The 21,346-nt window shown below is 38.2% G+C and overlaps 1 protein-coding gene across 1 annotated transcript in view; it reads left to right on the top strand.

Annotated features, from left to right (window-relative positions):
- Nucleotides 1-21,346, top strand: part of ank3 (ankyrin 3, node of Ranvier (ankyrin G)) — a 105,375-nt gene that overhangs the window by 55,311 nt on the left and 28,718 nt on the right. The window contains exons 23-33 of the mRNA XM_015374608.1: nucleotides 4,506-4,629; nucleotides 7,694-7,705; nucleotides 11,678-11,765; nucleotides 15,110-15,219; nucleotides 15,930-15,962; nucleotides 17,146-17,370; nucleotides 17,462-17,616; nucleotides 19,434-19,645; nucleotides 19,853-20,060; nucleotides 20,179-20,275; nucleotides 21,086-21,314. Coding sequence (XP_015230094.1) covers nucleotides 4,506-4,629; nucleotides 7,694-7,705; nucleotides 11,678-11,765; nucleotides 15,110-15,219; nucleotides 15,930-15,962; nucleotides 17,146-17,370; nucleotides 17,462-17,616; nucleotides 19,434-19,645; nucleotides 19,853-20,060; nucleotides 20,179-20,275; nucleotides 21,086-21,314 — 1,493 coding nt within the window. The remainder of the gene's footprint in view (nucleotides 1-4,505; nucleotides 4,630-7,693; nucleotides 7,706-11,677; nucleotides 11,766-15,109; nucleotides 15,220-15,929; nucleotides 15,963-17,145; nucleotides 17,371-17,461; nucleotides 17,617-19,433; nucleotides 19,646-19,852; nucleotides 20,061-20,178; nucleotides 20,276-21,085; nucleotides 21,315-21,346) is intronic.

The following is a 21,346-nucleotide window of genomic DNA, read 5'->3' as shown; positions in this document are numbered from 1 at the left end:
CACAAATGCATCAGTCTTTTTTGATTCCTTTTTATGAAATGTTGAAAGACCAATACTTTTCTACCTTCTAACTTCACAGTTAAGTGTTATTTCATGTTGGTTTGTAACATAAAATCCTAATACAGTTCATTTATGTCTTTAGCTTTAATGAAACAGAATTTGGAACATTTTACAAAGTGAGCAAAAGGCACTATATGCAAGAAATAAAAACAAAAGGTGCGCAGTAGTGTTTTTTATCATTTACATGATAGGATATATAACAATTGCATTCTTGGCAGCATCAGAATATAGCTAGTCTAGTCCTTCAGAGCCAAGTATATAGAAATAGTCACATGTTTTTAAGCTACTACCTTCAGTCCCCTGCAGTTTGTTTTGGAACTTCTCAGCTAACACGCTTGTAAAATTGATGAGCTTGTTCACAGGCTGTTGCTTAGGGAACGGCCTAAAGGGGTTGGAGGGGGTGTTCTTTTTTTCAGGTGATACGGATATAGAATCAACAACCATATCAAGTGATGGTGGAATATTTTATTATTGAGCTGGAACATCACTATCACTGTGTTCCCGCCAGCATGGACAGATTGTAAATAAAGAGATCAACAGTCTCTTGCATTATATAAACTGTTTATATGCCCTGTGGTAGTGATAGTGGCCCAGTAGAATAAGGGTGTTGTATTCAGGACTGGCATCCCTCCTCACCCGAACGGTTTTCTCTCTGTAAAGCAGTGGGGGAAAGTTAAGACTTATCACAACTCTCTTTAATCCAATATGGGGAAATCCTAAATCCTATTATAGAGCAGGTTGAACTGGGACTAGTATGTGTTGCTGCTGGCTGTATTTGTGGATTTTTCTCACTTAAACTATTCTTTCAGATTTCTAATTAAGCTGCATATTTATAGGAAAAAAAATGTATTTCTTGTTACCTTCTGTTAAGAGTTTTTTGTTTGTTTGTTTGTTTGTTTCTTTCTTTTTTTTTTTTTTTTTTGGAAGATTTAGTCTGGTGCAGTATGCAGGGTTAACAAAAAAAGACATAGAGTTGTGTCTCAATATGTTCAAAGAAAGGCTGAAAAAAGCCTGCTGGGTTTTTCATCATTACTGAGCTTCCCCAGTTTGACAAGCAGCCAAACTTTCTCCCTGGTTTCCAGCATACAGAGCTTTCCTGTTCTTTATTTCCTCTGTCACTCTCTTCTCCAGTGAGATTCCCAGGCATTTGCTGAAATAAAATGTCAGCTGACTGTGTCTGCTCTCCACGGAGCTCTAAACACTTCCAGTGACGCTGCTCTGCTTGTGTTTGTTGTGGACGGAGAGTTTATCTCTCTTTCTCTCTCTCCCTCTCTCTCTAAATCCAATAAGATGAGCTTTCTTTCTCTGAGCCGCCTGAAGGGGAATTAGCTCATGTTGATCAGATGGCTTTTTGACATATGACATTCGCAAAGGCGAAAAAACCTCAGAGAATTTACATTTACTCTTTTCATTTCTCTGCTGAAAGGTGAAGGAAGGTATGGCGCGCGCCGGCGGCTAAAAACGCGCAGGTTTAGTCGGAGCGCAGTTTGGAGTTGAATGAACAGAGAGCGGAGCTTTTTTCTTTTGAGCCGCGCAGGAATGACTGATCGATGCAGGCTTTCATAAGAGTTTTTTTCTTAGTGGATTCTTTTTCATTTTTATTTGTTTCTAAGTTCTGGTAGGACCAAGACAAGTTTTAGAAAAAATAAATAAATAACAGAGCCCAGATCAACATGGCTGCTTTTGAAAAAGGTAAGTTGGTATTAACCATAAGAGCACGTTGAGTTAACATATCAGCCTAAAAAATTATAAGAATAATAGTGAAAGGAGCCAATATAAAACGCCACCTTGGTAGATATAACATTTTCATATACATTTGTCTATTTGTTGATTTCTTTATCCTTAAAGGAAACTGTGATGTGGATGAATTTATTAAGTTTTAGATGTGAGTTTGAATAGATAAGAGAGACTCTGCTTTAAAAAGAAGGGAATTGCTTGTTTGGTCAAGGCAGAAAAAGTGTATATTAAAGAACACACAGGAAGTTGTGTTTCACCACCTGAATATAGGCTAACTCCCTAAAAGGTGAACAGCCTGTCATATTTAATATTTTTGAAGTATTTTGGGAAACTGCAATGCATTATTTTTGTCTTGGTGTTTTTTCTATTAGAAACTGTGTGTTGTAATTTATTTATTGAATGAAAAAGTTTCATTCAAATCAGTTACTGCAATAATACTTTAAATTTTAGACATAATAATTACCAGTAGCTAACTGTTTCATTATCATCTATATTGTAAAAGCTAATTATTGAAAAATACAGTCTAAATTTCTCACCAGTGAACTATTAAGCCAATAGAGTTTCTAGTCAGCTGGCTTCACAGTGTGAGTTTACTGGCATGCAGGGCCAGCGCAAGCTGCCGTGGGGCCTTTAGAAAATTTGATTTTGGCCCCCTTTTCAATAATAACTGTAGCTGCAATCAGCTTTCTGATCAGTTCACTCACACACCTACTATAAACTCATGAAGCACTAGCAGTGCTGTTTAGAGTCCCCTATTTGTAACAAGCACCTACTTTTACTAAAAGTAATTAATTAAACTAATTTGTCCTTTTTTACAGTAGTACAGCAAGGTGCAGAAGGAGCCTTTTAGTGCAAGTATAGCAATAGGTATGTTAGCCTTGATAAACAAGGTGATACATTTATTTATACAAAAACAGAATAATTTAAACAATAAGAAATAGAATATCAAGCATGTTCCTAAATAATAAAAATAAAAGTAATCTTAAAGCCGGTAGACAATGAAATGAAATTTAAAACTGAAACATTTGCTCTACACAATACAAATATATTTAACTATTTGCAAAGTCTATCTATGAAAACATAATCTACCTAAATTAAACTGCCTAGTCCAGTCACTTAATAGTATCTGTGCTTCCCAGCTTTTCGATTCAGATCTCATTGATATTACTGTGAGAGATTTTACTGTCAACCATGTTGTTCATACTCATAACTACCAGGCCTCTGATAATCTTTATAGAAGCATGGAAAATCAAAAGTAGTTCTCTATTAATTTGAGCTTGAAAATGTTCAAAGTAATCCAACAGATACAACAGTCAAAAGGAGAGTGCAGGCCGCCAAAAGAGCTACCCATAGATTGAGGTAGAGCTCAGATCGTATATTGAGAGAAGTGAGTAAACGAGGTTATCTATCTTTTTGGAAGTTGTTCCATCTTTGAAACCAACACACTTCCTTAACTATCAGAGTATTCTTCAAAGATTAAGTTTGTCTGTAAGAACTACACTGGTCCTTCCTCATCTGTGTGTCAATTTGGTCCAAAGACCAATATGAGAAAGATTTCTGCATGATTATAGATGTATAGAGTTAGAAAATGCACTCTTTATAATGAAACTATAGCTACCTTTGGTTACTATACTCATATGGTAAGGACTATAAATAAAATAAAAAATCAATACAATTAGTTTTTCTTTGGGGCTCCCTAGTTGCCCTGGGGTCCTCAGCTGTTGTTTTGTTCCATCAAGAGCATCTACTCCATTTAAGGGCTCCGTGAAGTAAACTTTTGGCTCAAACATCTAAGGTTGAACTTTGCCACATTAACAGATTGCTTTGCTTCTTCTAATGCCCAGATGGACCTTAAAAAATGCCAGTGCCACTTTTGGATGTGCAATCCTCTTTAAATAATAAGAATGAAATCAAATAATCTTTAAAATAAAAAAGGCCAGTTATCTTTTTGTTTTTTTATTTTATTTTATAGCTTTCCTCCTTTTTTTTCTTTTTGTTTTTAATTCGGGCTCGTGTAAGTTTTTATTTTGAAATCCGGCACCGGAAGCGCTCCCGTTCGGCTCTCCCTCTACCTTGACTCGGGTTTGTGCGTCTGCTCGGAGTGCGGCAGTGCTGACGGCAGGAGTGGGAGGGGCTGCGGTGAAGGAGCACAGTGTTGCAGGCAGGACAGAGGCGGACATGAGGGAGAAGGGGAAACACTACAGCCGCTCCGGCGGCTTCATTGATCGGCGTGTCATCGTCCACCGCTCCGCTGATCGAGGTGCGATGCGCTCTTCAACTTCCCGCTGCGTGTTTGTTTTTGCGTCTTTTCTGTCTCCTGTGTTTTGAGTGCAGTGATGGGTACTGCGTTTGATTTTTATAGGACAGCAGCATATTTACCGCAAAGTTGCTTTACTGCTGCCTCTGATGATTTTTTCTATTAAATCATGTTTAACCTCTTAAAGAGCTGCAATAAATAGGGATTCAGGTCTATTGAAGTGGTTAAAATAAAAGTAGCAGTAGGCTGTACATCTGCAGTGATGCTATGCTTTAACGTCAGGGTTGCTTATAATTGCCCCAGGGCCTTAATAAATAATCGTATGAAATGAAGAGACTCATTATAACAACTAATCTGGTTTGTTTTCCTTTTCTGAGGTGCTGCATCATTTCCTTTTTTTTTTTTTCTGCTGTGTTTAATGCAGAATGGTTTGACTTGATCTCTCCTCCAGGTGAGGATGCCATGACCGGTGACACAGACAAATACCTGCGACCTCAGGACCTGAAGGAGCTTGGGGATGATTCTCTCCCCCAGGAGGGCTATATGGGCTTCAGCATAGGGGCCCGCTCCGCCAGGTAGGCACCTGCCATTTAAATCTATTTCATATACATCCAGCTGGATTATTGGGAGATTATTTATGCTCTGGTCACCTTCATTTTAGATTTTTGACTACTGCATAGTCCTTTAATGTACAAAACTGAGGTATGCTATAAAATATTTAGTTTTTTTATATAGATATTTGAATGCATGCAAAATATTAGAAATCTCCTCAAAGAGTCTGGAAAGTTGCCATCCAGTGATTCAACCTGAACCGATGATTCGGCATTTTGTGTGACCTCATTCAAACCTAGAGCAGAACCACAAAACAGCTCAAAGTGTTACACTGTATAGGTGGGAGCTGTATCTCTGAGCGAAGCGCCCGCATGAGTACACTCTCAAAGAGAAGACAAAAGGTTGTTGTGGAAAACTGGCAGACTGCAGGGAAAACCTATCAGAGGCTATTGTTTCTATAGTGACAGATGGCAGGTGGACTGTGATGGCTGGATTGATTAAAAAAAACAAGACAAAAAAGCTGAATTGTGACAGGAAGCTGCTAACATCAGCAGGGCCCTGCAAACCAGGGAAAACCCAGAATTAGATGGAAACATTCCATGTAAACATGTTTGTTTTAGAGGACAGTGATGGAAAAAGTTTTAGCAGAATCACTGAATGTCTCTGCCTTTTACATTTTAACAGGATTGTGAGAAGTGAAGGGATTTACCTTTATTATAATCATATACATTTTACTATGCTTGTCATTGTTGATATAAAAGATATCGCTTATCAGAGATTTGTGGTCATTTTCTTCTCTTATTGTTGCAAAGCTGTTACCATGATATTCCACTTTGATTCCAACTTTTCTCTCAGAAATGTTTTGCTAATTGATTAATCTGTCGATTCTTTTTCATTTAATATATCAATAATCAGATGGTTAAAGGTTTCTTAAAGGAGATTTTACACAGAATTCAAACCAAGTGAGTCTAAAACTGTTCAGTTTTAGGACTGTTTCAACCCTTTTGAAAATATTTCCGTCTTGTCTTCCTTCCAGGATAGGCTAATAACTATTGAGATAAAGAGGTGGTGCACTAGCATGTGTAAACATGAGTTAAAAGTTTGTTTTGCAATTATATAAGAAAGAAATATTAATTGCAGAGTTGAGTTTTAAACATTTTTAGTTTAGGAAATTGTAAGTTACTTTTCTCCCAAAAGACTTGTACTGGGAATTGGTAGAACTGATTATACTGAACAATGAGCATCTGATGATAAACGCAATTTTACATTTAACTCTGAAGCAATGGCATAATGACACAACAATAAGGAACATTATCTGGGTGGGCCCCATATGAAGTACAACACCAACTGCCCCTGTAGCTATGCAGTTAATAAGGAATTTATATAAAGTTGTGCTTGAAGTATTCAATTAGACAGAAATACTAAAACATTTGAATAAACAATTTTTACTTTTTAATCTACAAACATTTAAAATCTGAGGCAGCCATGTTGGATTTTGGACTTTTCTGCTTGGAAATCCTCTATGGGCTTTTTTTTTTTTTTTTTTTTTTTTTTCACTCTAACAAATATCCAAAACCCTTGTTGTACTGCTGTTTTAGAAAGTGTTATTTACTGAGCTTATTGTTTATTATGGAGGTACGTTTTCTAAAAATTTTGAAAGCTACCCCCTTAGATGATGTACAACCTTTATAGTTGTAATGGAGGATGTTCTTTTTTCGGTATCATCAAAATAAGTGGTCCTCTTAAATGTCAATCATTCTGGTGATATGTTATGTAAGGACGTCCAGAGTGCTCGTTCCCATTTTCACTTACCGGTGTCGAGTCTGACATAGTGGAAAAATTGCAAATCTTCTTTTGGAAAGTAAGCTTGTATGATCGATGCAAACAGTGACTTTTAAACACAGCTTGCACAAGGAGAAATGGACTCGTGCATGCCCTCCCACACATTTAATAGGAGTTCCCTCTCGGGAGTGGGTACAGGGTTGTGCATGTTCATTTATTTATCCTTTTAAGTGGAGAGGAGGGGTCTTTTCAAAAATTTGCAAAGATCCTCCACTATACCTTTCATTGTAAGAATTCCAAAAAGCAGTCAACATTTCCAAGCATTTTCCTTTACACATGGAAGTTGAAAGCTCAGAAGGATTAAAGAGAAGAAACTATGTAGTAACATATTTAGGTTGCACAATAATGCCTGAAATTGGTTCAGGGTTGTATTGTCCCTGTGTCAATTCATCAGAACTGTCCTCATGACAAACTGTCAGTCGGTAATAGATGACTCGTTTTTTATAATTAAAACATAAATTAAAAGAGAAGTAGAGATAACATAATAATTTCTCAGTTGGAGCAGCCTGAGAAAAAAGTTAGCCATCGTCTTTGGAAAAATGTGTCCTTTTAGATAGCTTCTTAAATTGTTTTCCTCAAAAAGTATATTTAAACCTGTCAGTGATACTAAAAATAGTTCACTTTGAGCGTCTTTACTCAGAAACAGCTTCCACTTTAAAGAATATTATTGGTATTATCTGTTAGTGCCTAATGTGAAACAGTTTTTTTCCTTTATGAATGGCCAATCAGCAGTCAGGGAAGGTCAAGCTCAAAATAGCCCCACATTTTTGACCAAACCATCTTTAGGTGCAACTCTGATAGTTTTTATAACTTTGCCATCTCTTTGCAAAGCAATTTGTGATCATGTGAAATTCTACAAAATGCATTCCTGCTGGACTAATGCTGTGCATATTTTACTCTGCAGCTGTTCAAATGTCTCTTTACAATAATGTGAATGTTGTAAAATATTTTAATTAATGTATTGATCTGTGTTTACATATGATGCTGAATTAGGTCTTTGCTTTCCCTTACCTTTCTGTTTATACATCAACATTGCATGGTTTTTGCTGGGCTGAATACACACATACACACACTCATCTAAACCCAGAAATAAAAATGTGCTTAATGTAGGGAAACCATGCAAAAGCACAGCATCAGTGCCCTATGTTTGAAGAAAAGTCATATCATGCCTAAATGTTTTCAAAATGCTTTGCTTTTCACTCTTCTATTTTGTTCTTCTCCTTGTTTTCCTGTCCCTCATTCCAGCCCTAGAATCAGGTAAGAAAAGGGTAGCAGTAGAGGAAGAAGTTAAAGCATAAGCTATGAATCGTTTCTCTCCCTCGTCCCTTCAGTCTTTTATGTATTAAACCCTCACCAAACACCACAAGTCATTCTGTTCCACGTTAGTGTCATCTTGTTGCCGTTTCCCTGTTCGTGGGAGTTGATATCTTACATTATTGTTGTTTGTTTGTTTGTGTCATTTTTTTATTTTAGCTGGTTAGCACGCATATCTTCTCAACAAATTCATTATTTGTGTATTTTGAATTAGAAAGTGAATTTGTTTTTTTTGGATTACTGGTGTGGAAAGAAAACAAACAAAGGAAGCACTTTGTGGTGTTTTCTGTTTTTGTTTATTTTAGAGATGCACCTAATCGAGAATATGGTGTCCGGTTTACGGTTTTGCATCATACTGACCCTTTCGATACCTACTTAGCTTATTTCTATTTTACTTCAGGTGACATAAATTAAAAATAAATATCCGACCATCATGGAAAGATATTTCTGCACATATATTCAACTTAAAAGGACTTTTATTTATCTCTTTATTTATTTGTTTTTTTTTAACCAAATAAATTTTAGCTAAACTATGACAGCAGTTTGCTTTACACAATTCTAGTAAGGTATGATGTCACTGATATTTTAAATAAGACAATATGATTTAGTGATTTTTTTCCTAAACCATTTTTGGCATCTAACAGCGGCGGTAAGCAAAGTTTGTGTGATTAGCATTCTAGCTGTCAGCATTATTCTTCATGTGCTTTTACTCCACTAGATCTTCTCCTTAACAGATATTTCTCCAATAATTGAAATATTTCCAAATCAAACTTCACCGATAGAACTAAATTCTTCAAATGGCTAAAAGAAATGAACTTTGATTTGTTTTGTTGAAGTTAAGTAGAGGTCTTAGTGAACAGCCCAAAAAAAGAGCTCTGTTTCTGTAAGCAGAACACCTTTGAATCTTTCATTTTTAAATATCTCACATTGCAAAAAATGTCGACAATATTTACTATTAGAAATAGAAAAAAAATGTTTTTTCCAGAATGTTAGCATACTCTACCAGACTCTAAAATGCGACACTACTAAGGCAATAACTTGGGCAATGTATAATGTATTTTACAATTTTTATTTGATGCCCTGTGCAATAACCTATTTCTTTATATTTGACATCCAGTGTAATAACTATATATATAAACTTAAATATCCATCTATATAAACACTCATGTAAACACCCTGTGCAATAACCCTGTATGATAATACTACTATTAAAAAGAAATGCTTTCATATGTGGACGCACTGTATATACTGTATATATCCCATGCACCTTTTTCTTCCCACATTCTTCTTTTCCTTTGACTATTTGAGCAGATGTAACGAGTACATTTCTCCACTGTGAGATCAATAAAGTCAATCAATCAGTTTGTGTTTTGGCTAAAAAAAAAAAATAATACCAATCAGCACTTATCAAGCTGAAAATCCCCCAAATCTGGTCACCATTGTTGTTCTCGGTGCATCTCTAGTTTATGTGTTTTCTTTTGTTTTCTTTTGTTTGTTTTTTTTTGTTGTCGAGATTAACTTCTTTAACCTTTCAATGGAGTGTCACCAAGTGTAACTTCCAGGGATTAAAACGTTCGGATTCTTCTACCCTGTCCGACTTGCGATCTTGTCAACATTTCAGTAATCAAGGTCCCTAAAGGATTATTCCAGATACAGCGATGGTTTGCAGAGATGGAAAGTGTGCATGGTCGCTGACAGACAAGGAGAGACACACCTGCAAATTTGACATATACATGGGTTCACAACGACTCAACAGTCAGCAGTTGTCTTTGAGTGTCCACACCCACTCCCACTGCAACTGAAAACCCCTGATTTATTCAGATGAGGAGAATTGGAGAACAGCATTTACAGAGTGGGTAATCACCACTAAAATAAATTGATTGGTGTGCCAAGAGGAAGTAGGGCAGCAGAAAAGAATGTGGAAAGAAAGAAGCTAGATTGAGAAAAAGCAGAAATGCCTTCTGTTAAACCGCCCGGTGCAATGTTTCCCAGCGCGCAGAATAAAGAAATACTGTTATGAAGAAATAGATAGTTGACAGACCATAAGATGAGAAAGAAACAAAGAGAAGTGAGGGGAGAGGGATGTGCAGAAGGAGGAAGCTGTGAAGAACAAACAAGGTCCTGGTTTGAACAGAAGAGGGGGGCGAGGTGGACGCCATGCCAGCGAGTCCATTCAGTCTGTACAGAGTTGCTTGGTTACTTTGACAGTGTAGGCCGTCTCTGCTGAATAAAGGCCTTCTCTCTCTGCTGAATAGTGTGCCCACTTAAACCCGCTGAGCTCTGCAATATCTCTCCACCCTCCCTCGTGTCCCGGCCGCTGACTCTCATGCACATAACGCATCTATACACACATACTACTTTATATCACAGACAACACAGCACTGTGACGTCAACCCTTCCTGTGGGTGTGAAAATTGTGTTTAATTCATTAATGCGTAATAACTTATAAAGCATAAAATAAAGAAATCCAATTTTAATTTTGCCTTGCAAAAGTATTCACACCCTGTTATGGTCTTTGACATAATAATGCCACAAATCTTAATATGTCTGATGTGGATTTTTATCTAAAAGACCAATTATGAAGTTATTTATGTTTTTTATTTGTATACAAATAAAAATCTCTGTGGTCTTGACTACATTTGTATTCACACATTGTATTCTGCTACCTCTGAATGCAATTCATATAAGTAAAAATTCAACTGTTACAAAGATTGTAGATGTAAATTAGTAAGCAAGCAGTGTTATGGAGAGCTAGGACCACAGAAGACAGGTCAGAGTTAAAGATGTGAAGTTTACGTTTTTGTAAATCAATATCCAAAGTATAGAAGTATCCAATCCATCATTCAACCATGGACACAGATAAGGAAACTGCAAACCTGCCAAGGCAGAATCACAAACTTAAACAGGGAGGCCGTGCAAGGAAAACATTAATCAGAGAGCTACCTACAATATTTAGCCATGTCCTCCACAAATCTAGCTTATGTAGACATGTGGCAAGAAGAAACTCATTTTTAAAAAGCCATAAAAAGTTTAATTTCAAGTTTTAAAATACATCAAATGAGAAATGACCAGATCTAAGTTGTAAAAAAAAAAAAAAAAAACTAAACATTTCTCCCTCCTCTAAATTATGCACTACCTTGTGTAAAGTATTGCCCATAAGCCCTAGTAAAATGACTATTGATGTTGAAGTGAAAGGACTTAAAAACATATTATGCAGCCAAACACATGTTCAACTTTGTGTGGCAAAGAGCTAGAGATAAATAAAAAGATGAAAGGAATCCACAGTACTGCATTGATGCTGCAGAAATAGCCACACACTACTGCACGCAGCAATAAAACAGACTGCAGCAAGATTGAGCAAAAAACATACCTCGCTTTTCCGAGACATGCCGAGAAATGCTGTTATTATAACGAAGCTAATGCTGTCGCTGACCTCAAAGCAGGTTTGACAGCTGAGATTAAGTTTTTTTTGCCCCTTGCACAAGTGTAAAAAGTCCCCTGCCAACTAATCTCTTGTATTTCATCATGTTTAGCTTAGATAAATCTGTCCTTATGATGCACACCCACCACACCTTCCTAGAGAAATATTTTCAGCTCTTTCACTTTCCTCTCTGCTCTGCCCACTTTCCCTATTTATCTCTTACAGCAAATAAACTGACCTCACTCTCATTTCCATCTCTGAACAACCTGCTACAGTATCTCTTCCTCCTTTAACTGCGGGCTCTTCTGCCTCTCTACATTTTCCCCTTGGCAACTGGACTCTTCTTTTGTCCAGTAACTAAATTCTGGTTCCCTGGAGGTTGCATATTGTAATGGAGTTTTTGCTTTTTGTTTTGTGCCCTGTCCCTCTGCCCGTCACTTGTTGTTGCCCGTGGCGCTGGATTGCATGGTAACATGTAGCCTCCACTCATTCAGTTCGGATAGGTCCAACACTCTCAACCGGAGCTCCTTTGCCAGAGACAGCATGATGATTGAGGAGATTCTGGCCCCCCCAAAAGATCCGGTAAGGCAAATGTTTTCTTTTCTTTGATATCATCCTCTATTATTTGACTTTCTTTGGCATTCATACATCTATCGTTTGATAGTTGCTTGTCAACATCTGACTATTTTCACAACTTTTGTGCTTTCTTTGTTTTCCTCTATGTTTAACACAAAGCACAGGTTGTAAAAGTTAAAGTAGCTAGCCTCTGTTGGTTACACTGGCAGATGCACTGTTAAGGCTAAGCATGTAATGGTGGTGAGAGTTTGCACATATAATCCTTTCAAAAAAAGAGTTTCTTAAACCTAAAGATTTCAGTCAAGCTATTTTCTTCCATCTAATCTGGATTCACTCATTTTATGATATTATATTTGATTTTTTTGTTTTAACCACTTTTCATAGTACTATTCTCTGATGTCATACAATAAGTGACGGTCAGATCTAATGTGATCTCATTTTTCAATAAATATAAATGTGTGTTTTTTTTTTCATAAATTCTTAATCAAAACTAACATCAATAAGTTTGTTTACCTGGGCTACACATGCTCCCAAGTAAAAGCTTTAAAAAATGTTTTTAATCTTCCCTAAGCTTCAGACTGTCTGTAAAGACATTTTCTACCTGGTCGACCCACATAACAAGGTATTCGGCATGGAAGATTTCAGGCATATTCTTTAGCTTTTTGATTTTGTTTTATGTGGGTGAGATTCATGGTTGCTTTTTTTTTTTATCTATATACTTTTACTTTAATTTATTTGTTGTGAGTTCATGTCATTGCTGTTGTAACTGTTTCTGCCTTCTTCCTCTCCCTTCACATCTTTTCATTGATTCACATGGTCCTTTTTATGATGTTTGAACAAGGCTCCCTTAATGTCTTATTTTTTCTCTCCATTAAATTGTAGTCCTTAGTTTTGGCTATGCTTGCTGCAGTTTACTGTAGCATATTTCTTTCTATGCAAAGAAGTCATGGGACCATGTTGACAAGGGAGCTTTAAATGTACCATTCTGGCTCGTGCTGACCGTTTTGGCTCTTCGGCATACTTATCTATTTTCTGGTGTTTGTCCCAGACTTTCTTAACTATGAAAAGGAAAGGGCTGCCATCAGCCATTTAAACCCAGCCAGGAGTCAAGTCATTGTGGACGTTTCACACCCATTTTGACTATAGATGGGAAGGATTTACTGATACTTTATAAAACGAAATACAGGTGGGCTCTATATTTGGTCTGGTGACTAGATTACAGTAAAGGGGAAGGGTGTTCAAAGTGACCTCATTTGTCCCTCAGAATAATCTTTTGTTGTTGGTGTATCACATATCCCTACAGCCTAACCTTGATCCTTACCCTAAATTTAACTAGTACAGGTTAATACCTAAGCCTAACCCCTACATCAACTGACACCTGAGCCCTAAATGTTATCCCTGACGCACAAACAGCAATTCCCCCGTGGGGTTTAGGCATCAGGCCCCACAAGGAGCAGTCAGTCCTCACAATGTGCTGCCTTCTCAGAAAATGGGCCCCACAATGTATTAAAAACAAGAACACACATTCACACACAATATACCAACTATCGACCAATATCCTGCCTCTTCACAACGTGGAAGCACCTGTCAGGCACCATAGTGGCTAAGATAAGCAGGTATAAGGATCATGACAGAGGTACAGAACGGTAAAAACATTAGAGGAGCCAGACACCGCTGCAGGTTTACAGAACAGTCACCTGTGTCTGCAAAAGCAGACAAACAAACCTGTGCACTGCCTGGGTTGATTGCAAGAAAGCCAATGAATGACTCAATGCCACACATGAATCCTGGATTGCCTGAAGCTCTACAAGGTCAACAATCTGAGAGCCTTCATTGCAAACTACATGAGGCGGTAGAAAAACACCCTTGAGGCCAATATTAAGACAATTAATCAAATTTTATTAAATGTGGAATAAAGCAAGGATTCAGTCCGAGTTTTATGACATGGCCTGTGCCATTAGAGTATGGTTACTTGATCATAAAGGGACGAAGCGTAGGATTAGGAGTAGACTGTGGCTTTGACTATATAGTAGGTACTAACACCATTTCCCTACCACCAGTCCTGATACAAGGCAGGATTGATCCATGCTTTCATGTTGTTGGTACCAAATTCTGACTCTACCATTCAAATTTCACAGCAGAAATCAAGATTCATCAGACCAGGCAATGTTTTCCCGATTTTTTTATTGTCCAACTTTGGTGAGCCTGTGCCAAGTGTAGCCTCAGTTTCCTGTCCTTATCTAACAGGAGTGACATCAGAGTTTGACATGTTATGCAGAGATGCTCTTTTACATACCTCGTTTGTAATTTGTTATTGTTGTAATTTGTTACTTTTGCCTTTCTTTTAGCTCGAACCAGTCTGGCTACTCTTCCCTGAGCTCTGGCATCAACTAGGCATTTGCACTTACAAAACTGTTGCTCACTGGATACTTTCTCTTTTTCGGACCCTTTTCTGTAAACCCTAGAGATGGCTGTGGATGAAAATCCCAGTAGATCAGCAGTGTGTGAAATACTTAGCCCAGCCTGTCTGGCATCAACAACCATGCCCCATTCAAAGGCCCCTAAATCACCTTCCTTAACAATTCTAATGCTCCACTACATGCTTAACTGCATTGAGTTGCTGCCATGGGATTATCTGATTATAATTTTGCATTAACAAGCAGTTGGACAGGTATACCTAATGAAGTGGCAGGGTTTTTAGGACATTTTCTATATAAATGATTTCACAATGCAGTCCTATCGACACAAAAAGCATTTCTTAAAGTAATTATTTACTCTTTCTTTAAAAAATATTATATTTTCTTTATGAAATATAAGTACTTCCTCGAGTTTGGGTTTTCTAAAATATCTGACAGTGCCTCTTTAGGTGATTTCTTGTTAAATTTAAATGTTAAAACTTGTTGACTGCTGCAAATGAGACATAGCAGTATACTAGTAGTGAAAACACCTATGGCAAGGATACGCTGGCTAGGCACTCTGTATTTTTGGATATATCCATATATCCAAACTCTGAACTGAGCTGATTAGATACATAGGTAGAAATTGGTCTCCGTAGAAACAAGCAACTGGTGGTAATGAAATAAGATAGTAATTGTCTCAGGGCTCATATTAACTGAGAGTAATTTATACTACGCAGGAAACTAGGGGTTATGAAAATGGAAGCAAAGTGGATTTCTGTCCATCCTCTGACTGTTATCTCTTTTTTTATGTTGGTCCTTTATTCCACTCTGTTCAACCGTGCTCCCACTGCCTGATAATTCTCATTTCCACCCTGTTTATTTGGTTTTCTTTTATCTCTGTTCTCTTTTTCCATCATTATCTCCCCTTTTTTTTCTCCTATTCTTCTCCAGCACCTCGCCGTGACCGGGGACTATAGTTCAGACTGTATGCGCCGCTACAGCTGGACTCCGGACACTGTGGACCACAGTCACAACACTGCTTCCAGCCCTATTCACTCTGGGTAAGAGCATTGCCTCATCCTGTCTCCAGACATATGTTTGCTCACACCTTTAAAGATGCATGAAAATAACCACACAAAAAAAACTCATATTCAGCAAATCCACCAAAACCTATACAGACAGCATTGTTGCTACTACAGACATTATTTTGTAATAGCTACTTTAAAAAAAATAATTCATCCCCTAAAGCTAACCCCACATCTAGATATGCTCCAGATGTAGATCCTTACCCGCTGACATTCTATTTTAATCATTAGTCAAATAAAACTACATGCTCTACATGAGCTCATCCTCCATTAGCCTAATGTGTGTCATTTGGATACACTGATAAAGTTCTGCTTTCATGTCCTGCTCCCACTTTGAATATATGACAGGTGCTAAGGACTGTTTTAAACAATCAGCACTGTGTTTGCACAGATATTCGCTGCTCTTATTTATAGATTAAATACGGGGATGTTTCATGTCCAACTTTGGTTCTATTTTTGTCTGGTAAGTTAGTAGGTGTTGAAGTTATGCCATTCATTGTCATTTTTTTCACAGTGTGTGCTATTTAAGTGTTTCCAGTCTACCACTTTCTTGTTTTAAGCCGTCTTTCATCCTCAGTGCCCATTGCAGATCCAAACAGACATTTTGATTCTTTGATACTAAAATTGCATTCTGGCGGGGGGGGATTGGTTGCCTCCTGCATTGTCCCCATGTGTTTACTTTGCAGCTGCTCGTCCCCGTTCGCTCAGTATGACCCAAGGTGACGACTGAGTTTGCTGCTCACAGCCATGATGTCACAGTGATGTCACTCACTCCTCCATTTCTCATCCTCATTATTTTTTTCCCCCCTCTCTGTCCAATCTGTGCCCGTCGCATCCATGTGGTTTGGTGTTTCATTTGCAATGCCGAGGTAGTAAATGTGTGTTGGGAGTCCTTATTTTCTGTGCAACGACTCTCTCCCAGTGCATGTCCGAAATATAAACTAAAAACATAACTTTCAGGGGTCCTGCTGCGGTACATACTCCTTCAATCTTTTCAAGTTTTGTCATCGTAGAACTTCAAACCACAAAGTATTTGATTTCATTATTTTGTGATAGATCAGCACAGATTATGATAAAACTTAATGAAAGAAGGAAAATTCATTTGAAGGATATGTTGACCACATTTTGCTGTTCATATGTTAGCTAGCTAGACTAATTTTATTTGCAAACTAATTGCTTTTCAGTCAGCTTGGGTAAGGAGTGTCTGAGGTCGATTCTGAAATCCCTCCGTAGCATGACGCTGCCATCACCGTGTTCCCCCACAGATGACCTCTGCTTTGTGCTGAACTATCACATAAAACCTCAATAACATACACTGAGGTTTGTGGATGAAATGTGAATATGGGAAAAAGTTTAAGAGATGTGAATACTTTTTCTGAGACACTATAACAAAGTATTTTAGACTCGTATTTACACTTAAACAACACGTCATCCATTCTCATATTCTTATTCTAGGGTGCCATTAAAAGCTCATTATTATACACATAGGATGCATATCTTCTGAGCATTGATACCCTGATCTTTGTGAAAAATTTGTGAAAACTGTTAAATATCTGACCACTAAATGCTGCTGTTGAGGGACTGGCTCTTTGACATCCATCTCATCTTCAACCAAAGAGCTGGAAAAATTGAGCTTTCAGCACATAATTTCAGACGATGTCCGATGTAGGAAAGAAGAAGGTTGATGGTGAGAACTGTCAAGCTTCAGAGCTCAAAGCATCTTTTTACTTCTGTTATTCTTTCTCTCTGTCTATTTTGGTTCATTTCTACCTTTCCCTTTACTCGGGTGTCCGGTGATCACAGCATGGGAACCGTTCTCCTCTCCGTGTGTCTGTCCATCCATGTCTGTCCTTGTTTTCTAGCATTCTCCATTTTTTGAATTGGCCTCCATTCGTCTTGCAGGTTCTTGGTCAGCTTCATGGTGGATGCTCGTGGTGGTTCAATGAGAGGAAGCCGTCACAATGGGATGCGCATCATCATTCCTCCCAGGAATTGCACGGCACCTACGCGCATCACCTGTCGCTTAGCTAAAAGGCACAAACTGGCCTATCCTCCGCCTATGGTGGAGGGAGAGGGGCTGGTCAGTCGATTAATTGAGGTCGGACCTGCTGGTGCTCAGTTTCTTGGGTAGGCAACATTCAATACCATGACTCATCTACATGTCTGGAATTGCTTGAACAGATATATAACAACTGTAATGTTCTGTTTCCTGTCTTAGACCTGTTATTGTGGAAATCCCTCATTTTGGTTCAATGAGAGGGAAAGAAAGGGAGCTGATTGTGTTAAGGAGTGATAACGGGGACACTTGGAAGGAACACCAGTTTGACACTAGGCCAGAAGACCTCACGGAACTGCTCGCTGGGATGGATGAAGGTAAAGAAAATATTTTCCAAAATCTGAGGGTAAACTGAATCAAAGTGAAAAAAAATCTCATCACATCTCATGTGTGTGTGTGTGTGTGTGTGTGTGTGTGTGTGTGTGTTTTTCATTTAGTTTACAGCAGATTTTCTGTCCAGTAGCACATTAAATCCCAGCTTTTTTCAGTTATATCTGAACCCAGATCCTGTGATTTTAACCTGCTGTCTACTGTCATCTCCAAAACTTGATGAGATGTGCCAGTCTGTTTTTGAAAGTCACAGACTATTTACATGTGCATTGCTCGGAAACTTCACCATGGAAATAAAACTGTGTTGTTGTTTTTTTTTACCCTTAATAATGTAATAAAAGCTGCTGCTCCTGTAAGGTGCTTACACCAACCGTCTCTTTTTTAGAGAGCCTGCTGAAATTTGTAATGTTCAAAGCAAATCAATTATTTTGAACAGCCCCCAAAATATAGTATTGCAAACCAAATTATCAACAAGTTGTTTCAAGATAGAAAGTTAAAATGTTAGAATTAGCCTAGTACTTAATCAAAACACTCCACAATAGTGGAAACACCAATATTAGAAGACATGAAATAATTTTGTTGGAAAATCAGACTTGTGTTCTTTAGATTACTAACCCTATGATGGGGCTCCCTGTTAACAACACATTTTCATTGCTTCAACCAGGGACAAATTCTGATTTTGTCAAATTTATTTATTTTCTTTATAAATCCCTCCTGCCTTAGCAGCTCACATTATCAGATATTTCATATTTGCAACAAAAAAACGGAAGTTATAATGATCTGTTAAACATGTCCCTGCCACCGATAAGGAGAGAGATATTCTGCTGGGTTATATTGTTGGACCTCAGCGGACTGGTGAACCGGAACCAGTAACTCTAAATGAAAGATCACTATGATCAGTTCAGGGACCTTGGGAAAAAAAGACTGAGGATTGTATTTTGCTGGAGAGGCACTCACGCTTTGGGGGGCTCTTGGTTATTCCTTGGATCCAATTTGTGGGGTTTAATCAAGAGAAGAAGGAACTCGTTGGAGAGCGGACAGGCAGACTAATGTTGGACCCAGAGGAGTAAAGGAGCGGACTGTCACCTGGCTTTCCAGAAGTGGACTTGAACGGATCATGTGGAGGCTTCCCCTTGTTCAATGTGACTCAGATAATCCTTCCAGGGGGATAGAAGGTCCAGGCTTATCCAGTGTTTCAGGAAGGCTTCCTGCCGAAGAACAAAGACAAAACAAGCTTAGACTCAGAGAGACAAGACTAAGGTTAGACTCGGCTGATCTCAGTATGGCTAGAGTACCCAATACTGGCAAACACTCTGGCGTTGAGGTAGTGACAGCCCGCTGCTCAAATACTCCTCTGGTAATGGCCCAAGGAGCCGCAGGTGTGCAAGGAGGCTCAACGAGGAAAGGGCCCCATCTGGTGGTGGAGAGAAGAGAAACACAAAAACAACCCACACAAACTGTAATCCTAACAATAAGCTCATTTTAAAGAGTTGAATGTACAAAACTCTTACAGAAATTCAATAGATTATCTCATCAAAAAACTCTGAGCAGACTGTGCAGATATAAGGAAAATCACTTTTTAAAAGATGTGAAAGTAACTGAACTCTGTTATGTTCTAACTCTCTAATATTCCTTTCTTTAGTCAAATTTAGCCTTTAACAATTACAATTGTGAGCCTTGATATAACGTGTTGTAATTTGGCGCTATATAAATAAACGGAATTGAATTGCACTGAATTAAAATTGTAGCAATTGTTTATTGCATCCTAAACTAGTATGCAATAAGTTTTATTTTTGTCCAACAGAGATGGACAGTCCCGAGGAGTTGGAGAAGAAGCGCATCTGCCGCATCATCACAAGGGATTTTCCGCAGTATTTTGCTGTGGTGTCCAGGATCAAGCAAGAGTCCAATCACATGGGTCCTGACGGAGGCGTCCTCTCCTGCAGCACGGTGCAGATGGTCGAAGCCTCGTTTCCACAGGGAGCTCTAACCAAGAGGATCCGTGTGGGTCTGCAGGTATACAAAGACCCCTCTTATTATCTTAAATGTAATGTTTGCAGATAATGTTCTCTTATATAAATATTTGACCTATTTTTGTCAAACATTGAATCCTACCCAATTAGCCTGTCACCTTTAATTCTGAGTATTCTAAGTAGCTCTGTTGTTAATGCTGCATCCCAAGAATTAAGACCTCATTATTTTGGTATTTCTGTTTCTGTGCAGGCTCAGCCAGTGCCAGATGAGTTAGTTAGGGCGGTCCTTGGAAACAGAGCAACCTTCAGCCCCATCGTCACCGTTGAGCCTAGAAGGAGAAAGTTTCACAAGCCGATCACTATGACGATCCCAGTCCCTCCCCGATCGGCAGAAGGTCATCCTAGTGGCCAGCGAGGCGAGTCTGCGCCATGCCTGCGCTTGCTCTGCAGCATCACAGGCAAGTCGACATGTAGACAATTAGAACATGGTCCATCTGCTGCTGGGGCAATTCGAACAAAAAGGAAAGGCTTTTCTCGAAGGCAAATGAGCTCATCTAATGGCCCCATTTCACACAGGAGGGACGTCTCCTGCACAGTGGGAGGACATCACAGGAACCACACCGCTGTCCTTTGTAACTGACTGTGTCTCCTTCACCACAAATGTATCGGCCAGGTGAGATAAACTCCTGTTTAGTTTTTTTATCCAATGGTTTGATTATTTATAGAAGTAAGACTTTTCTTTTAAACTATATAAAAATGTGCTTTACGGTTAATAAAGGTAATTAATACATTTTTTTAAAATTTGTTGGAAATGTGAATTCATGTAGCATAGGACAGACTTGTAAATAAGTATCCATTTTCATTTTTATTTATCTGAAGTTTAAAGTCTATGACTGATCATCAGTAATATGCAGTCATTTAAGTTTATTTAAGATGTTTTTATGATTTACTTAAATTTAACAATTGCTTATATAATGCGTTAAGAGCTTGCTCAAAGTTTCTATTCAAACAAACTTCAATAAAAAAAAAAACACAAAGTAAATAGATGATACAAAAAATGTGAATAAATCAAAATTTTATTTGACCTTTTTTCTGACTTTTGTCTCCACTAATCAGAAGCTCAGTTTCCATCAAGCTCTAATCAGTAGAATCTCTGTTTGTTTAATATGATTGTTTTTATATTTTTTGCAACCCTTTAAGGAAGACTATTATACCTTTCCTTTAGGCATTCTGATGAACTGATCTGTGTTGTACTTTCTTGGTCACACAATGCAAAGTCATAAACCCTCATCCCTGCCTGGTTTTGAATAATGTGGTAAATGTGCAGCCTGGTTTTATCTCCCACTTTAGTAACTCTCCAATTATTTTGCTACACAGCTTCCATATGTCTGTGGTCTTCTCTTTAAAACCAGCTCTAACTAATGAAAGTTCCTTGAACTTAAAACAGGAAGTTAATGTTGTTTCCTTTCTACCCACTCCTTAGGTTCTGGCTTGCAGACTGTCACCAGATTCCTGAGACGGTAAGTCTAGCGTCTCAGTTATACCGGGAGCTGATCTGCGTGCCATACCTGGCCAAGTTTGTGGTGTTTGCAAAAATGAATGACACTGTGGAGGCCCGGCTGCGCTGCTTCTGCATGACCGACGACAAGGTGGACAAGACCTTAGAGCAGCAGGAAAACTTTGAGGAAGTGGCACGCAGCAAAGACATTGAGGTAAGGTTATGCTCTTTTAGATATACGAGTAT

Source organism: Cyprinodon variegatus, unplaced genomic scaffold, assembly GCF_000732505.1.
Source record: "Cyprinodon variegatus isolate N-32 unplaced genomic scaffold, C_variegatus-1.0 Scaffold106, whole genome shotgun sequence".
NCBI classification, from domain to species: Eukaryota; Metazoa; Chordata; class Actinopteri; order Cyprinodontiformes; family Cyprinodontidae; genus Cyprinodon; species Cyprinodon variegatus.
The sequence above is the reverse complement of the archived record's forward strand: the minus strand, read 5'-3'. Positions and strand labels throughout refer to the sequence as shown.